The 18,679-nt window shown below is 38.2% G+C and overlaps 1 protein-coding gene across 1 annotated transcript in view; it reads left to right on the forward strand.

Moving 5' to 3' along the window:
* Positions 1 to 18,679, forward strand: part of naaladl2 (N-acetylated alpha-linked acidic dipeptidase like 2) — a 358,608-nt gene that overhangs the window by 243,457 nt on the left and 96,472 nt on the right. The window contains exon 13 of the mRNA XM_088005108.1: positions 6,350 to 6,502. Coding sequence (XP_087861234.1) covers positions 6,350 to 6,502 — 153 coding nt within the window. The remainder of the gene's footprint in view (positions 1 to 6,349; positions 6,503 to 18,679) is intronic.

Consider the following 18,679-nt stretch of genomic DNA (forward strand, 5'->3'; position numbering starts at 1 on the left):
GCTTGAATAAGTATTGATGTGAATTCGAGTTTTCCCCCCATGAGGAGTTTCAGTTTCAGTCGGCGGTTGGTTATATTTGATGTAACTAATTTCTTTATGCGCTGCGTCCTTAGTCCGCAAACTGTCTGTTTGGTGTGGAAATGAAAATAAGATATTATCTGTGAATTTATAGCCGTGTTCCTGTCTGATGATGTAGAGTCAATATACTCTGGGAGATTATCTAGTTTCATCCTGTTACGCCTGAGTCCAGCAAGCCATTCCATGTAGCACACATGATTCTGTAGATTGAGTGATATTGAGTGGTGGGCTGAGATCTCCAAATGATTTTACTCTCCCCGTATCATAGCTGACAAAGAAATTAAATATTGATTCCCGGTGTGTGCCCACAGGCTGAAATTACCCATTCTCTCTGCTGTCCTGCTCTCTTTCCGTCCCTGCTCACTTGCCTATTCTATCTCTCCTCCCACTGAATTCCCATTTTTATGCCTCTCTTCTTTAATATTGCCTCTCTAAAGGACTCTACTCACTGTGACTGTTTCTCTTTCCCACTCAGAGTCTGTTTTAAGCCTCTGTTGGTTGTACGGGAGAAAAAGAGAAATTCAACACTTACGCTTGTCTAAAGCTCCTCTTCAGCTGATAAACTGGTGGTCTGTGCCGCTACATAACCCTTTGCCACTTAAACCCTTTTTTTTCTGAATTCAAAAACCCGATAGACCTTTAAGCCTCTAAATACCTAAATATAACCTCAAATTGTCTTGAAAGCAGCTGAATATGTTCTGAAAGCTCCAGTTCAGCTGTTTTGTCTTTGATGTTTTGTTTCCAAAAAACCCCGGAAAAGTGTAAGGTGTGTCTCCATGTCAGGGGAGCCATGTTACAGGCTGCACGCTTCTCCTGCAGAACTCTAATTGCATCACTTCCCATCAAATAAATCACTGCTATTAATTAACCCTCAGTTCTTCATGGCAGGAAGCAGACGGATCCAGTCCTCTCCTGCTCGACTGCTTACTCCCAGACACAAGAGTCATATTGAAGGTTCTGAACACATTCTAAAACCAGCCAGTTTTAGAATGTGATATACAGATATACAGCTAAAGAAAACGTATGAAAAGTAATAAACATGTTACAATGATTTAATTGCAGCTTTTATGTATATATATATGTCTAGTTTTCGATTTTCAACATTAAAAACCTGCTGAGAGAGTAAAAGTTCTTTTTTTCCCTCCCAGCTCTAAATAAGCTCAGCAGAATGATTTCTAACATGAGCGATGGCTTTAGAGTTTGTAATGGCAGCCGGCTGCAGTTTCAAGCGTGCTTGTTCAGTTGCGCACTTGCTCACAAATTGAATTGTTCAGTAGTAGTAGTAGTGCCTTTTTTTTTTTAATCACAGGCATTTATGTAAATTGAGTTCAGATGAAGTTCATTCAATATCTTGCCTCTGCAGCAATGTTCCTGTGAAATGAACAACCAACAAATATTGCCGTGACGACAGGTACGGCAATATCCATTGGAAACGCAGAGCCTCATGACATGATGGCTTTGAGTGAGTGATTGTTGGTGTCTCGTTAGAAACCAAACAACTGCTGTGAACAATAGGTACATGTTTCTGTGAAATATGCTTCTTCTGTAAAATACGGTCTCTCATTCAGTTTACAAAAACACAGCAAATGAAATTAATTTTGTGCTGATTTGGTTTAATCATACGGAAAGATTAATTTTGAAAGGCATGTTAATGTTACTGTCGTCACTTTGAATGGCTCAATAATCCTGGGTGCCACATCAATAGTTTCAGTTTTAATGGAATGATTATTCAGAATAACCTGATTGAGGCAAGAAGAAAGCTTTAATAATTAATCCCCCTCAAAATGTTCCAAGTCGTTGTGGTTTGATACTGTAAGGAACCTGGACAGGAGCTTTCCTCAGAGCTGATGGAGTTTGACTGAAGATTTAGTGCTGCTAGTCGCCATTAAATAATGGGAACACAACAGCTCCCAATTATTTAATGTTAAGTAGATATTCATTCATTCATTCATTCATTCATTCATTCTTTCTTTCATTCATTTCAGTTATAGTAATTTACTTCTGCAGCTGCTCCTCTGAGCTGCAGCTTCCAAACTTCTTTCACACAGACCGTGGTCCCCTGCAAAATCCTTTCTCAGCTCCTTCAAACTAGCCAGCAGCAATTAGCAAACACCTGGTGGAACTGTGAGTCAGCTGAGGTTATTAGACGAGTCACTTCTCAGTGAAATGCTGGTAAAAACGTTTCAGAAAGACCAGGAGTTTTTAAAGAGACCCAATTTAAAGCCACACTTCTTTTCAGTCATATTTGATGCATTTAGCAGCTAATGGTAACATAGGTACTTGGTTATGCTATAAAATGATGCAGTGTGCCTAGAAGGTACACAATACTGCCCCTTTAACGAGCACAGTCTTTTGAAAACGGCCTTCCTCCAGCAGCTGTAGTCCTAATGGCAGGAAGTAGAGCAAACCTTGAAAACGTGCTCAACACAAAATCTACATATTTGAAAGCGTAAAACATTTGTCATTGTGGAACAAATATGACAAAAGACAGAAAATTTGAGTGTGCTAAAGGATTCGTCTCTCCTGGGTCTGTCTCTGTAAGCTGGAAACATCTTCCCACTGGGAATTCGCCCAATTCTAAAGACAGAACAGTTTCATCTCCTTCAAGCTGAATGGATTCCACTGGTGCTCTGCAAATTTACAGTCATACTACAGATTCTCAATCATCCTGAGTGCTGCGATTTATTTTGGACATTGCTCAAGATCTACTACTAGGCCAAGACACACACACACACACACACACACACACAAAAAGTTTTTCTGCTCTAAATCAAAGTTTGCATTTGCAGTCATGTTTGTGTCATGGTGAACTGCGTATCTTTGGAGATGTGGTTTTTTTATGGCATGAAAGAGGTTTGCTTATCAAATCTGACAGTAAGGCACGTTCCATGATCTTTTTCATTGAGGACGGTTTTTACAGTGTGACTGAGTGTGTTTGTGTGACATTAGAAGCTTTTCAGTTAGTTAGAGCATTTAATCAGGCTGGACTTATTTCAACCAATACCTTTCCAAAATGTTAATGCTTAAGTTAAATTTGCTACAGTAAATAGTCAGAGTCTGTTCTATACATCACAAAATGTCATGAAAAAAAAAAAACTATCCCCATTTTTCCATATTTGCTCTCACCGATAGGACTGTTGATGTTTAGACCTCTGGTCTATTCTCTGGACTGTTACCTTTATGTTGATACCAGAACCAATCAAATATAACTTGCAGTTCTGAGATATATTGAATTGATTTTGGGGGTGTCAATTTCCTAGAAATGTCCACATCGTCATAATGGGGTATTTGTGTGTAGATTTTTCTTAGGAAAGAGATTAATATAATTTGTAAAAAGGCTGTAACATAAAATGTGAAATGTTTTATGGATGCCCTGTACAATGTTTCCTATATAAACTGAAATGGCTAATGGTGCATTGGGAATCTTGACAGTTTTTAATTGTTCAGTGATTTGCTTAGATTCCTTATCAGTTGCATTGAAACTAAAGACATAAACTACCAGAGCATCCATATCTACTCTCCACTCTTCCACAAAGAGCTTGAAACCCCCCTCACTAATTCCTCTTCAGCCTTGCAGTCTTGTTGAGGGATTAATTGGAAAAGTTTGGGATTAAAGAGAAATGTCACTCTGTGCTGAGGTTCCAGGTATCACTTACTGCCCCTCATTCTGTTCGACTGGGAGCCTGTCAACACAGCTGTTCATGTCCAGAGAGCAGCAGCCTTTAGGAGTGATAAACTACAACAGGCTGACAATGTGTCAGTGACCGTGGCGACAATGATTGGACACCAGAGCTCTCTCCCCTTTGACAAACCTTGATAAAAGAAAACTCTAATTAAATGCAATGGGCCAAAAGGACATTGTGACATGCGGTGGGCTCAGAGGACGTGGACAGTAGAGATAAGCCTTCAGTTGATTGACTGTTGCAGTCTGTTTGCTTCCGCTACCCACTGTTGTCTGAACAATTTCTGTTCCAGCAGCTGTGTTGCTCTTTCAATTACAGAACAACAGCGGAAAGCATCCAGTACTGCTGACAAGCTGCATGTTAGTGCTGCTGTGACAAAAGCTTGGAGTCAGCAATTAGCCACAACACTACCCTCACCACATCCCACATTCTCCACGCACTGCTTCCTGTTTAGTTAGATTTAGACTTGTAGTTAAAAATTCCGATTAGCACTGAGTCTTCACACAATTTGGAACGTCTTGTTAAAGGCAAGAAGGTTTTGTTTAAGCTTTTGACATAATGGGGAGATTCAGCGCAATGATGGAATAAATATATGGAATAATTCTTGAGATTATTCCGATTGCGCATCTTAAGCATCCAAGAAAGATGATCAGTTTTTAAATCACATCAGGTGTTTGAATGCTGGGATTCGAATATCAAGCTGCGTTTCCATTACAAATGTGCACAAAACTTTGTAGATATTCAACTAATGTAAAAAAAACCCACAATTTTGCAATTGTGGTGTTTGCATTAAATGAGAGACCATTCAAATTACATGTAGTTAGTTTGTTCAGGTATAAGTCATTAAAAACATGCCTTGCTGCCATCCTCCGACCACTTCCTGTCATCTTCTTAATCTTTTCTGCCAATAGTAACATCATGTTGCTCATCATGTGACTCGTGAAAACAAGTGTTTACATTGCAGTTTTGCAAAACACCCTAATTTCAGTACAACCTTAAAACACCTCATCCTGGTGCTAAAACTTTTCATAGCAAAACGTGAGTTCTTTTGGAAATTGACATGTTTCCATTATGCAAATTTATTTTGGCAATTACAATTTGCTGAATTTTATGGCCATCAGAAACGCAGCTTCAGTCTTCTCATTTGATATGGTTGTACTGTCGGTTAACTTTGGTGGAAACCTTTCCCTGCATATTTCTTTGCATGATTATAGCATTTTGCTGGCGACCATTTTGTTTAAGCCAATCATTCTATTTTACTTTCACTTCATACAAACCAGTCCTGAAGAATATATACCCATTTTACAGATTCACCTATTGTTTATACTCTCTTTCAATGGCACAGGAAGACAGGCGTCTTTAGGGAAAAATATTCTCCATTCACATCAACTTCAGTCTAATTTGACCCCTGCTTATGCAGTTTGGTCAGGCAGTTCAGACAGGCTGCTACAGATTCTCTTGTACATGTCAAAACGTTCTGTGATCTGATCTTTGCAATTCTGACATTCACACACCAGGTCTTGAGGCTTATTTCCAGTTTTTTGCTGATTTCTTTTTTAATATCTCATGTCAATGACATCATGGAGACCAATTTATAAAACAAAAAAAAAAACAACAACAAAAAACCACTGCATATGTTAGAATTTTAATTTGTAATTTTAGTGGAATCATGCAAAGGTTTTGTTGAACGAAAGATCCAGTTAGGTACGGCTGTGGGAGTAAAATTAGACTGCAGTGGGTCCAGGTCATTAGATAGAAATAATAAATGAAACCACTTCGATTGCAGTGGTTTAAAAAAATATATTTTATTTTATTTATTTAACATTTAATTAAACTGATTGAGAACAAATTCTCATTTAAGATCCGGTAAGTCAGTCCGTTTTTTTTAACAAATACAATTAAGTTCCAAAAAACACCTTATAAAAAATTTCTACGATTGTAAAATGTTTCAAACTTAAAGACCATTGTTGTAATCAATGTCACAACTTCAGTGGCAGACATGGAATAACATTTGGACAAGCTTCTGAAGCACTCACTTATTAATCACAATGCTACATTTCTTTACCAGTTATTAGTTTTTTTGTTGTTTTTTTTTCATTTTGTTCCAAGATAACTGAAACACTGAATACCCTGACAGAGGAACTTCTGTCAGGCTAATCTGTGTTTTTCTGCAGAAGTGTCAGAATGTGCAAAATGCTGCTTTTGTGTGATGCATTCCTAATTGGACAACAAAACATGAAAAGAAATAATCCAGTCTAGCTCTGCTGACCTTTTCTTTATTTTATGTATTCTATGTACTAAAAGCCTCCTGTGTGATCTGTAGGCTCTGCAGTGTTTTGTTGTATCTCCTGTCAGCTGTAGGTACTGACAGCAGTCAGAGTGAGGATTTTTATCAGTTTGTTGTTGGCAGAGATGGCAAAGAAACAACCCACTCTCCAAGTCCAGTCTAAAAAAATATTTGCTTTATTACTTTATTGTCACAGTTCAGTCAAGAATCCAGGACAAATAACACGTTATGGTTTCTTTCATGGAGCTGTTTTATTTTCCCCATCAAGTTGATTCTCCAGTGTTTTTTCTCACACTTCTAGAGACAGTTGCTGAGTTGCATCCGTGGAGGAAACTGTCCTGGGCCCAACGTGAGTTCCTTTCAGCTGCCTGGAGATGTGAGTTTCTTTGCCAATGAGCTGGCTGTTCCTACCATGGAATTCGCCTTTGAGCAGACCAAAGCAGAGAGTACAGAGGTACGTGTAACCTAGAGCGTCTACTGTCTTCACGTTTCATTGACCAATTGGATTGTTTTCAGTTTCTGCTGCCATTTCTAGATTAATGGAAATGTTGCGGCGTACGTCTTATGTGAAGTGATGTCCAACGCTAACTGAGTTTGTTTCCAAAGTGAGCACTGCTCAAATTGGAATTCTGAAAATAAATTTGTTCGGTGGAAATGCGCCAATTTAAAAAAATCTCACATTTTTCAATAAAAGGTTTTTGTGCTTAGATGATGTGGTTATTGAGGTTGCAATACAAAACACTTTTTTTCACATCACACCTCACAGCGTTGCTCACTTCATCACAATGTGTCAGTGTATTGAGTTTGTCATGTGAAAGTGTTGAATCCATAACTCTTCTGTAAAATCACCCACTGCAATTTCCCCATAAAGCTGCATATGTAGCTGCTCCCAAGTAGGCAGGACATGTTGCTCCATTGCCTGAATAAAACGCCAACGTCTCCTCTGATTGGCTGATAGATGATGAGATCTGGCTCATTGACTGAATTATGAATACTTGTCACTTGTTTATATTCATCATACCATGATTTTTAATGACTCATTGCATCAACAAACATATTCTCATTGGGATTTTAAATGCAAAATTGTGTTGTTTTTATTTTTTTTTATTTTTCAACATTCAGCAGAATGCTGAGTTTTGCACAAATTTCTAATGATTCAGAGAGGAGGACTTCACTAAGTTTGACTGTTGCATTCACATCAATCCTACATGACGTTTTAAGCCACTCCCACTGATACTGCAGTTTCACTGAAAATACAAAATGTTTGTCAGTGCATGTTCATAACCAAGTGAATTGCTGCAAAATTGACTCTCTGGGTGGCATTGCTAGTGGAGGAAGACACAGATTTCAATCACAGGTGCACATCTTTCATTGGAACCAGTCTGACAAAAGCTTTGTCAGTGCATGTGCATGGTCAGTTCAATGGGTTTTTTTTGTTACATTCAGGGAATAAAAAGTGTGTTTAACTTCAGAGTAGCAGCAAAAGACACACGTTGAGAGTGCAGTTAACTAACTTCTTGAGGATGAAATGTGACAATCACCATCTGCAGCTTGTAAAACTAATAGTGCTATTTTAGATGTTAAAATCATTTACAAACCCAGTTTGACACAGTGCAATTTGGATCTTGCCTCTGCAAGCAACAAATATGCATCTTAGAGAGTAGAAATTATTCATGGCCCTATTCGCTTCTATTAAAAATGCAATATGGATGTTTGTTGCACTACCTGGGGCTAGAAAAATAGAGATTTGTTTTGTTTTTTTTGTATTTTTTTCCCCAGAAATGTCAACCCACTCAAATGTGGAACTCCTGGTTCAACCGGCAACTAGGAGCTTAATTAATGTAAGAGATCTTCATGATGTTTATCTGCCTGTAAGGCTTCCTAACAGCATTATAACAACAAAAGGCAGCGAGGATAAAGTCCAGGCTTATTTAAAAGCCCAAATTAATAGTCTGATACATAAACATGTTCTGTTAAAAAACTTCCTGCAGGCAAAGATTACCATAAACTCAGCAGCAATTGAACTCATTGACATCGTTAAAAATGGGAAGAATCCAATTTCCCTCATATCTGAATTTGTAGGAATTATCAGTGCGGAAGCTGGGGGGGGAATTCAATGTTTTTTTTTTCTTGGCTGTTTACCTTCTGACAACGTTTTGGTTGGTTAAAGTATTGATTTCTCTATTTCTGCATTTTGGGCTTGCGGGACCACCATCACAATGAAACAGTTTTCATGTTGTATTTTATCTTGCTTTTCCAGTTCACAAAAAACCCTAAGAGCAAAAACGACTCAGGTTTTACTTGGCTAAAAGAAACGGCAGAGCAGTCAGACATGTTGTGATGCTTTCTGTGTTACACATTTTCAGGGTATGACAGAGTCCTCCTGATCAAGAGGATACACATTTTATGAAAGTTGATGTAAATCTAGAACAAAATCCAAGGGGAAATCATTTCTGAAATACATAAAAACAGATGCTGCTGTACAGGTACAAAATTCATATTCAGCTCTATGTATATTTTCATTTTGTACATATACAGTTGTATATACATTTTGTATTTAATATATTTTAGTTGTAAATAAATTGTAGAAAATCACACTTTGAGGTGAATCAATTGCACAGTTACATGCTAAAGTGGAACTACTTCAAGTCTACTTTGTACACTGTAAGTATATAACTTTTTATGTACTATTAATTAGTAAGAAATAAGTATACCGTTTTTTGAAAGAATTACATTTAAACTGTATTTTCTAAATTCATAAGCGTTATACTTTTGAAAAATTAGGTATTTAGTAGTTTGGAGAGATGTAAAACTGAAGACCAGTCAAGGTTTTGCTGTAGAGCCTCTCTGACCCTAACCCTCTCAGCCATCAAACACAATTATTTGTTATTACTTAAACAATTTTGAAAGAGTTTGAAGGTGAAAAAATGTAATATTACATATGTTACAGTAAGTCCATTGTGAGTTTTGTTTTATTTATATACAACATCTATTTGAAAATAATAAAGTACAATTTCAGAAAAAAAAATAAAAATACATATATATATATATATAAAAAATTCCCTTCTCACCCTCTCTTTCATCCTCTGAGCTCGGGTCCTCTACCAGAGGCCTGGGAGCTTGAGGGTTCTGCGCAGTATCTTGGCTGTGCCTAGAACTGCACATTTCTGGACTGAGATGTCTGATGTTGTTCCTGGGATCTGTTTGAGCCACTGCTCCAGTTTGGGGGTGACTGCCCCGAGGGCCCCGATGACCACAGGCACCACTGTGGTCTTCACCTTCCAGGCCTTCTCCAGTTCCTCTCTGAGGCCCTGGTATTTCTCCAGTTTCTCATGCTCCTTTTTCCTGATGTTGTGGTCACTTGGTATTGCTACATCCACCACAACGGCTTTCCTCTGTTCTTTATCCACCACCACAATGTCCGGTTGGTTCGCCATTACCATCTTGTCTGTCTGGATCTGGAAGTCCCACAGGATCTTAGCTCGGTCATTCTCCACCACCTTTGGGGGTGTTCCCCACTTTGATCTCGGGGCTTCCAGTCCATATTCGGCACAGATGTTCCTGTACACTATGCCCACCATTTGGTTATGTCGTTCCATGTACGCTTTCCCTGCCAGCATCTTGCACCCTACTCTTTTGTGCTGGACTGTCTCAGGGGCCTCCTTGCACAACCTACACCTTGGGTCTTGTCTGGTGTGGTAGATCTGAGCCTCTATTGCTCTGGTGTTTAGGGCCTGTTCCTGTGCAGCCAGGATAAGTGCCTCTGTGCTGTCCTTGAGTCCAGCTTTCTCCAGCCATTGGTAGGATTTCCTGATATCAGCCACTTCAGTTATTTGTCGGTGGTACATCCCATGTAGGGGCTTGTCTTCCCATGATGGTTCCTCCAGCACCTCGTCCTCTGTTCCCCATTGCCTGAGACATTCGCTGAGCACATCGTCCGTTGAGGCTTTGTCCTTGATGTATTTATGAATCTTGGATGTTTCATCCTGGACAGTGGCTCTCACACTCACTAGTCCTCTGCTTCCTTCCTTACGGCTTGTGTACAGTCTCAAGGTGCTGGATTTGGGGTGGAACCCTCCATGCATGGTTAGTAGTTAGTATATATATATATATATATATATATATATATATATATATATATATATGTGTGTGTGTGTGTGTGTGTGCGTGTGTGTGTAACATTTTTTTAAAAATGTGCATTTAAGATATAATTTAAGATATACATTTGTGCAAACAGCATATTTTTATAAAGTGTACAAAAATATATTTAAAAGAGTATTAGAGACATTAAGATTAAATTACAAATGTAAAATGAATACATTTTCAAAAACATAGGTCCATCTACTTGATAACATTAAAAATGTATTTCAGAAAAATGCAGCCTATCTAAAATCTACTTAGGTACATTATTTTGTCACAAGAGTTATACTTGTTATTTTATTCCTTGGTATTTTTGCTATGTCCAGATTGTGTTACAGCTATTGTCAGTTCTATAATTTGTTTCACATTATGTGTCTTTATGATATGTCCAGTGTGGGGCCACTTAAATTTCCCTTAGTGGAATAATAAAGTTTCCATTGAACCTTGAATATTGAAACAACAAAAGTGACTGTGCTCAACATCTGGCCTCAGTGTGTGTACAAAGTAAGATCATTTCTCAAAGCACATTGATGTGAATTTAACCATATGAGCACCTTTTCAGGCTCTTTGTTCTATGGTGATAATGCAGATTACAATACATAATCTGCCGCATCTGTAATTGCATCCATTCATCCTCGTGCTGAGCAAACAAAGTTGTTGAGTTGGTAATGTGTTGTGAGAGCGCCAGATGTTGTGTACAGTAGCAGTTCTGTGGAGTTCAGAAATGACACGTGGTTCACTGAACAGTATTTGTTCTGTATTTAACATCTGTTTCTCTCATTTCGTCAAGTTCTCCTTCGTGATGTGGTTATGCACCTCTAGCAACTAAAGTTTGTTGGACAAAGTTGTTGTTGAGCCATCGTGAAAACATACCATTACGTCTTATCGGTACCTTAGAGGGTCAGTTTGTTAAATTCAGTTCAGTTGTGCACAAAAACATGTTCTTCTAAAAATGACAGTGAAGTAATGGCATTATGAGGCCAGATGTGCAACTATTTCTTCCTCATTGGGATTGCGTGCAAATTTTCAAATGTCCTTCAGTCTGTGTTCTCACCTCTGCGTGCAGAAATCTGGAAGTAAAATTCTCTCCCGTCGGTGCAACGTGGGTGTCATTTCTGACATGTGTCATCAGGCAGATGCATTGGCTTTGGGGCTCTGGAGGGAAAAACTCAGGCAGGGCACTGAGGTGTGAGAGGAATATCTGACAAGAGCTCATCTTTGCAGCTACATGTTTTAGGGCAACTTTCAGGTTCAGGTAGGGATAGTGAAATATTAAGTCAGTGGGATCTTCAACTTGACTTTGGCAAGTGCTGTGTTTATACCACAGGCTATTCCTGCCGCGCTCTACAGATAGAGACAGCTGCAGTCCTCCAGACAGGTAGGGACGAAGGTGGCAGCATTGTTTTGGCCTTGTACCTTTTGCATCTTTGAAGAACCCATACCAGAAAAAGTTGTAGGCTCAGTGACAACAGGTGAAACACAAAAGCTGTGAATCTAACTTTGAATTGTGATGCTAATCAAAGAGGAAGTGTGTGTGTGTTAGCTGCTGGGGACAGGTGGTTCTGGAAGCAGTGCTATGGTGTTCAGTCCAATTTAGCAGCCTAGAGACAGCAGCAGGTTATTTCTGCTCCCCCAAAGTGAATTTTCTGTGTCTCTGGCTTTCTAACATTTTCTAACATGCCCCTCTTTCTATCCTTCAGTTATGGGATGTTTTCAAGATGATGTGACATAATTGTAACCTTGTATAGACCCCCGAATGCCTGCATATGTTTACTTTCAGCATGCATAGTTCAATATTTAGCAGGAACCAGATGAGGACTGATACCAGCCCTACTGAGAAACTTAAAGGAGACTTGGTTATTGTAGCAGAACCCCCAAAATGAGGGATTGTGGCTTTACTGATGAGCAGTGAGGTTTATTGGAAGTAAACCCAGAGCTGTACGTACAGCTATAAAAACACACTCTTACAACCCTAATGTTTGAACAAAATATTAACGTTCTCTACTAAAATATCAACCCTTACTCAAAAACTATACCAGTATTCATATACAATAAAACAAATTCACAATTTCAACCAATCAATAATAGAAATATTCTTATTTACAGATTAAATATACCTTGTGCCTCTATATAGGGGGTCGCCAATAACAAGATAATGACGTTGTTGCAACTTGTCTGTGTGTGGGACAGAGTGCATATTTACCAGGTAAAACAATGTAACAAGCTGCTCATTTAGCTGTTGAACTGCAGTCATAGAAACAGGGTCGTAAGGCAAAAATTTACCGATGTACAGCAAAAGATAAAAAATCTATGCAAGTTAATTCACAAATGCATTATATCATCACTTCACTTTGCTTTAGATGTTATCTACAGTTTTACACAAACATGTACTTTACTCTAGGGACAGACTCTTGTCTCTGTTAAGGCTGAATAGGAAACCCTTTGGCAGGTTTTACTAATAATTATTCCAAAATTCCCAAAAGAGTTCAACTTTAAAGAAAGATAAAAATGAAGGATAAGAATGTGCAAATTCCTTCCAACCCTACTCTTAAACAGTTAAAGAACCCACACCCCCCACACCCACAAGAAAACCAACTTTCAGAACAAAAGTTATTTTAATCAACTAATAAGGCAAATGTACTAATGGTTAATTGGTGGAAGGCTCCAGCCAGATGACTTTTACTGTCCTGGTTTAAAACTTCCACTCCTGAATAAAACAAGTGCCTCTATTTACCTGCTGCTTATGCATGCAGGTCAGTTCACTTAGCAGCTTTATTTGTTTTTCCAGAAGTAGTTTTGGATCTTACTTGTGTTTTTTCATATTGATCACAACAATATTGAAGAAAATACAAATGATGGTGATGATGAAGCTCAGACCTTTTTCCTAGTTGAAAATATCTGTATGAAGGGTTAAAAGATTGCTGTAAGCCTTTTATCATGTTTTTTTTCCTAACTTTCCTTAATAATTAACACTTCATCTAGTTTGATCTATCAACTATGAAACTGCATATCTCTAAGATGTTCCTTTTGCAGAGATATGTTGCAGTCTACATTATGAATGAACTGCTCTGACATATTTTTTACTCAGATGTCCCAGTGCAGGAAGAGCGATGCAACTAGCATTATACACGCACCAGTAAACATGTGATTTAGTGCATTTTTTGAAAGGACACACAAATGTCACAGCAGTTTTATATAACAAGTACTACTGGAACCCATTGAGGCTTGATCTTGTGTTTTTTTTCTTCTTCTTCTAGCTGATATACCATTTTATTACATCAATTTTACAGTGGCATTTGGCATTCCTCATGCAGCATGTCTTGGCTATAAAAACACACTAAATTGAGTCTTGTTTAGTGGCAGTGAATACCTGACGGTGCTACCAGTCATTCTGGAAGTCTGAAGCTGATGAGAAACGATGGAAGTATATTACAGCTGCTTCCAGCTCTTCTGCTGTCAGGCCAAAAACAACTATTAACAGCTACTAACGGTGGGAACACAAGGGAGGACTCACAAACTACACACAAGTACACAGAAACACTTCCCATCTTGACTCCCCATCTTCACTGAGGTCAATTCACCTACTTTGAAGAATTGCATTTGAAAAAATAAACCAAACACACACACACACACACACACACACACACATAAATAAAGATATAAATATGTTATTCATAAACCCCAGAGGGGTGAATTCAGTTAGAGGATACCTTAGAAATACAAACAGATGCCAAGACTGCCAAAAAAAGATTCCAAGAGACAGAAGAATAAACAAGTCAAGGTCTCCACTGGACTAGATGAAGAGTACTGCCATTGTTAGGGTAATCACACATGAGCCAACCCACCAAGAAGAGAAACTGAAAAATACTGGAAAAGTATACAGGAGAAGGAAGCATCACAGAAGAGTGACCACTAGAGCAGACCACACTCTAAATTATGCATGGAAAGACCACTGTAACTACATGTACAGTAAGAATGACTCCAAAGCCAATGATTCTATTCTGTTCTTTGTGTTTGAAACATTTTATGTATTTTTTGTTGAATCCTGATACACTAGTGGAACTTGATTGTACTCTAATCTTCAGGATTGATTTTAGATGAAATCTGGATATGAATTGAACCTGTTTGTCTTCTCAAGTACCCTGATATGACATTTCTTTATAATCCCTTGCTAGATGAATAACTGGTGATGTTGGGGGACTTTTAGCACCTGCTCTACCCACACAGGGACACATCAGAACCACTTGGATGGTGCTGCCTGGTTCTGTCCCTTTTGCTTTCTCCCCTGCAGCACTCATTATGAGTCACCCACCAAAGTAGGATCTGAATCCCTGAGTGTATTTAATATTCCACTTCCTGTTTGCTTACTTATGAGCGCGCTAGTATTTATCTTCCTATGGCGATTTTTAAGTATTCATTTCAAAGAAACGCTATGATCCGATCAGTTTATTGGGAAGTCATCTACATTTTCTCATGAACAGATTATAAAGCACAATTTGCAGTGGCTGACTCACCAAAACTGATGAACTGTTGGATGATTTGTTTGCTTCAGTTCACATTATAGGGAAGGAAGATTATCAACGTTTACTGGATGTGGGGCATTTTATTAAGTTCTGCAAAAAAAACGACTGTCCAAAAAACACCAAAAGCCTTTTAATAACTAAACAGGTTGTTTATGAAAAATGCAACCTCTTAATACAAGAGAAACACTATCTCTTCTATTAGTTTTAATTTAAGTTCTTGGAATGTTTCTATTGATGAGGTTATTATGTTCAGGAGCTGAAATTAACAACCTTTAGGAGTTCTGCTGTTGATGTCTGACCAGAGCCTGTTTAAACAGATCCTCAATCGAAGCATATTGGTGGGCTCTGGAGTGTCTCAAAGAATGATCATTATCCTGGTCACTTGCATTGAAAAAAAAAAGCGTTGGCTGAAGTTAGAAATGTAATGGGTTGTAAAATGATTTATCACATTAGTAGAAACAAAGACCAAATTCACCTCGTGTAAAATCTCTGCCCTTTTTCTTGTAAACTCAGAAGTTTGACAGATCGCTTGTTCTTCTCCTGATGCTTTAATGGATGTTTGGCTGTTGAGTTATTGAGATTGTATTCATCAGCCATATAATCAGACACTTTGTAGGTGGTAAAGAATATGTTTACATAGAATTTGTAAAAGTAATTTGAAAAAAAAAAAAAATCAAAAAAACTACTTACCTTAAGTTATGCAAACATGCAGGGTGGATTACACTCTGATCAGAGTGTAATCCAGTCAGATGAGTCCAGACCTAATCTGACTTTATGTTTTGTGCATGTGTCATCACATGCACAAGATTTAGCATGTGATGCTAAACCTTTCTTCTCATCTATTTAAAGCTCATAATGTCTTATTGCTGAACTCTGAACTTGTTAGATAAAAATCAAAACCTTTGTGCAAAGATAAGCATAGAAAGGAATTTAGACAGTCCATCTAAAGAGGGGAAGAGAAAAAGTACATTTTAAAAACTGTCTTTTGATGCAGATGGTAAAAAAGAAGCTCAAAGAAAATAAAGTAAATAATAAAACTACAGATCAGGGTAGGGGACTGTTAAGGACAGGTTTTGCGTCTGGCGTCAGCGTTCTGGAACATGGCCATGGTCACGTAACTCATCTGTTGGTGAAGATGATGAGCCGGGTTGCTTACTGGAAAAGGATTTTAGGGAGCCACGTTTAATTTTATAGAACTTTCCAGAAGGACGACTCAGAGGAGGATCAAGTGAAAAGCTGGCAACCTCCATAATGGGCTCAGTCTAACACCTCTAATTCTGTCAAAAGCCCATTGTAAGGCCCTACAAAGCTCCTCAGTGTCAGACAGCAGTTCATATACACAAAATGCTTCCAAATCTGAGGCACTGCAAAGAAAAACAAATAAAGGACAGTTCACACTTGTAATTTAATATCATTCCTCTTTAATGTCTGGCAGAATGAAAAGAAGTTCCATTGTTTCCCCAAATGTCTGTTTCTACCTTACAGCTTATTTTCTGTGTTTCTGTAAGTTCATCTCTCCTTCCTTTGGCTGTTTGGCCTTTTGTTTGGTACTTAGTTATTTGTTTAACACTTCTTAAGCCTTTCTATACAGCTTAGTTACTAAGGATGTGATGTAGTGATGGTGTGTGCCACCAGTTAGCCACCATTAGCTGGCACTGCATAGATCACAGTGACCAGTTGAGACAGAACAGACCACTAGACTTCAGCCAAGGGTAGTTTCTCCAGAGTTCTACAGGCTTACAGAAATCAATGCAGATATGTTTATGTGAACTTTTCAGAGAACTATCTGACATAATTAAAATATATTATCCTACGTTATTTCTGATTGTGCCTCAGCTGATTCTTTTTTGGTGTGAGAGCAAATCAATCTTAATTTGTGCATAAAAAATTGTGAAAAAGTGTGAACTCTTTTATAGGATTATTTTTCAGTTGACTGCCCCGTCATTAGTCTTCATCACTACTGGCTGCTCTCTCTATCTGTGGTTTTATTCACATGTAGCTGGCTATCTGATAAACTAAACAGGTTTTTATATGTTTTGGTCTTTCATCCACATCTAACTTCCATTTAATAGTACTAAAATATAGCACTCAAACATTATTTAATAGCACTGAACACTCCAGCCAAATTAAAGATTTGTGAATTCTCCTTTTTTGCATTTGCGTGTGAATATTGGAACCCGAGATTTGGAGATAAGGACATGACAGTCTGAAATGTGACGTCAGAGCCGTAACATTGCCGCCATGTTTAATTCCTAACAAGTCATGGTTGTTTTGAAAGATTGTGATGGCTGATAGGTTTTAGCTTTGCCCTGCACTGCCCCCTATGGGTTTGGCGTGTTTAAAATAACACTTATTTGATGGAATTCAGTGGGTTTGTGTGGATGAACAGTTTTCTTAAACCGATCAGGTGTGCACAAGATTATTTTATGGAAAATAATAGGTCTGAAAAAGACCCGGCTACATGTGGACTAGGCCTGTATGTATCCTCCTTCTATGGTTCATCTACACCCCTCACATGTGCTGTTCTCTTTCTCTTCCTAGTTTACCTCTTTCACACATAATTGTACAAAAAAAAGTACCCTTAACAGCTGTTCAGTTCAATGGGCTGGAATACAGGATTTAGTACTGTTAGCTGCAGAGCACCAATTTGTTTCAGATCACACTCCCACACACTCTGAAATGTGGGGATGGAAGATAAATTCTTTCTTGATGTATTGTAAATTGACTAAATTTATAGTGTGTTCTTCTAGTCACACTGGATCCATGGTTTCCCAATCGCATTCACAAACGTTCCCACATCCTTACAGCGATAAGCAGATCTGGAGGCAGCTTGGGGTTAAGGACCTCTACCAGCGGCACAGATGACCAGAAGACTAATCTTCCCACTGAACCAGTTTAATTCTATATCATATACTTACTGACCCTTTGTTTTATTGAACTAAGGAAATCATTTTCTGAAAGCAAACATTCAGAAAATCACAATATCGCCCCTGGGAGGTGTTTACAGGATGACAGGTAGACATTGGGCGCTAGCACCTATGTCTAGAAAAATAACAATTGCAGTATGGTCTTTCTGGTAACATCTGCTTGCTTGCTTCATATTTCTCTCTGTAGCCTAAAGATTTATAATTTTCTGGGATTATTGAAGCTATTTCAGTCCTCAGATAATAAAGCGATAAGTAGATAGATCTGGGATTTAGGAAATATTGATGCATGTTCCATTAAGTTTGCTTATCAGTTGGACTAAAGCATAAATGGAAATACAGGTTAACAGAGGAAATTCTCATTTGGCAGCTTTGAATCATCTGCCTTATCTGTTTCTCTGATCTGTCTATTACAGACTCATTGGGGGAAGCTTAGTAGCTAGGTTGAGATGCAAAATAAAGATTAAAGAAAATATTTTACCATAACAAGAAGGACACTACAATTAAATGGTGAGGAAAGGCATAACTTCCCTTTAGTTAACTCTTTTCATGGCTGTTTTGCTAAATATAAATGACTCAAAATAACATTTTCCTAAATTCATCTGTGCATTCTGGACTTACCTACTCCAATGTTGTTAGATGGATAAAGAACAGTAATCTCAGATTCCAAGGCATCTGACACTATTTAGTGTTCAGAGAAAACAAACAAAAAAATAATAATGGATGGAAATGGTGGAAATGATACAGTCACAGATCCATGAGAAATGTTGTTAACTGGGCAAACTTGAGAGTTGAGAGTTTTAATGTTGCCCCTGATGGCATCAATAGCTGTAGATTATTTGTCCCTTTGCTTCAGTTCAGGTGCCAAAGCACAAGTGCCGTCTCTAGTCCCTTAGAAGCTCCAGTTCATATCAAGTAGTCCCAGTCCATCCAGTACAATCCAGACATGTAGACAGACTGAGTTACAGACCGTCCTTAACTCTGGTTATAATGCTGTATAGTGCAATTCAGTTCATAATGCCAATTTGGAGAAATTTATCTAAG

This window comes from Poecilia mexicana, unplaced genomic scaffold (genome assembly GCF_051168715.1).
Source record: "Poecilia mexicana isolate PSO_F unplaced genomic scaffold, ASM5116871v1 scaffold_4, whole genome shotgun sequence".
In the NCBI taxonomy this organism is placed as follows: domain Eukaryota; kingdom Metazoa; phylum Chordata; class Actinopteri; order Cyprinodontiformes; family Poeciliidae; genus Poecilia; species Poecilia mexicana.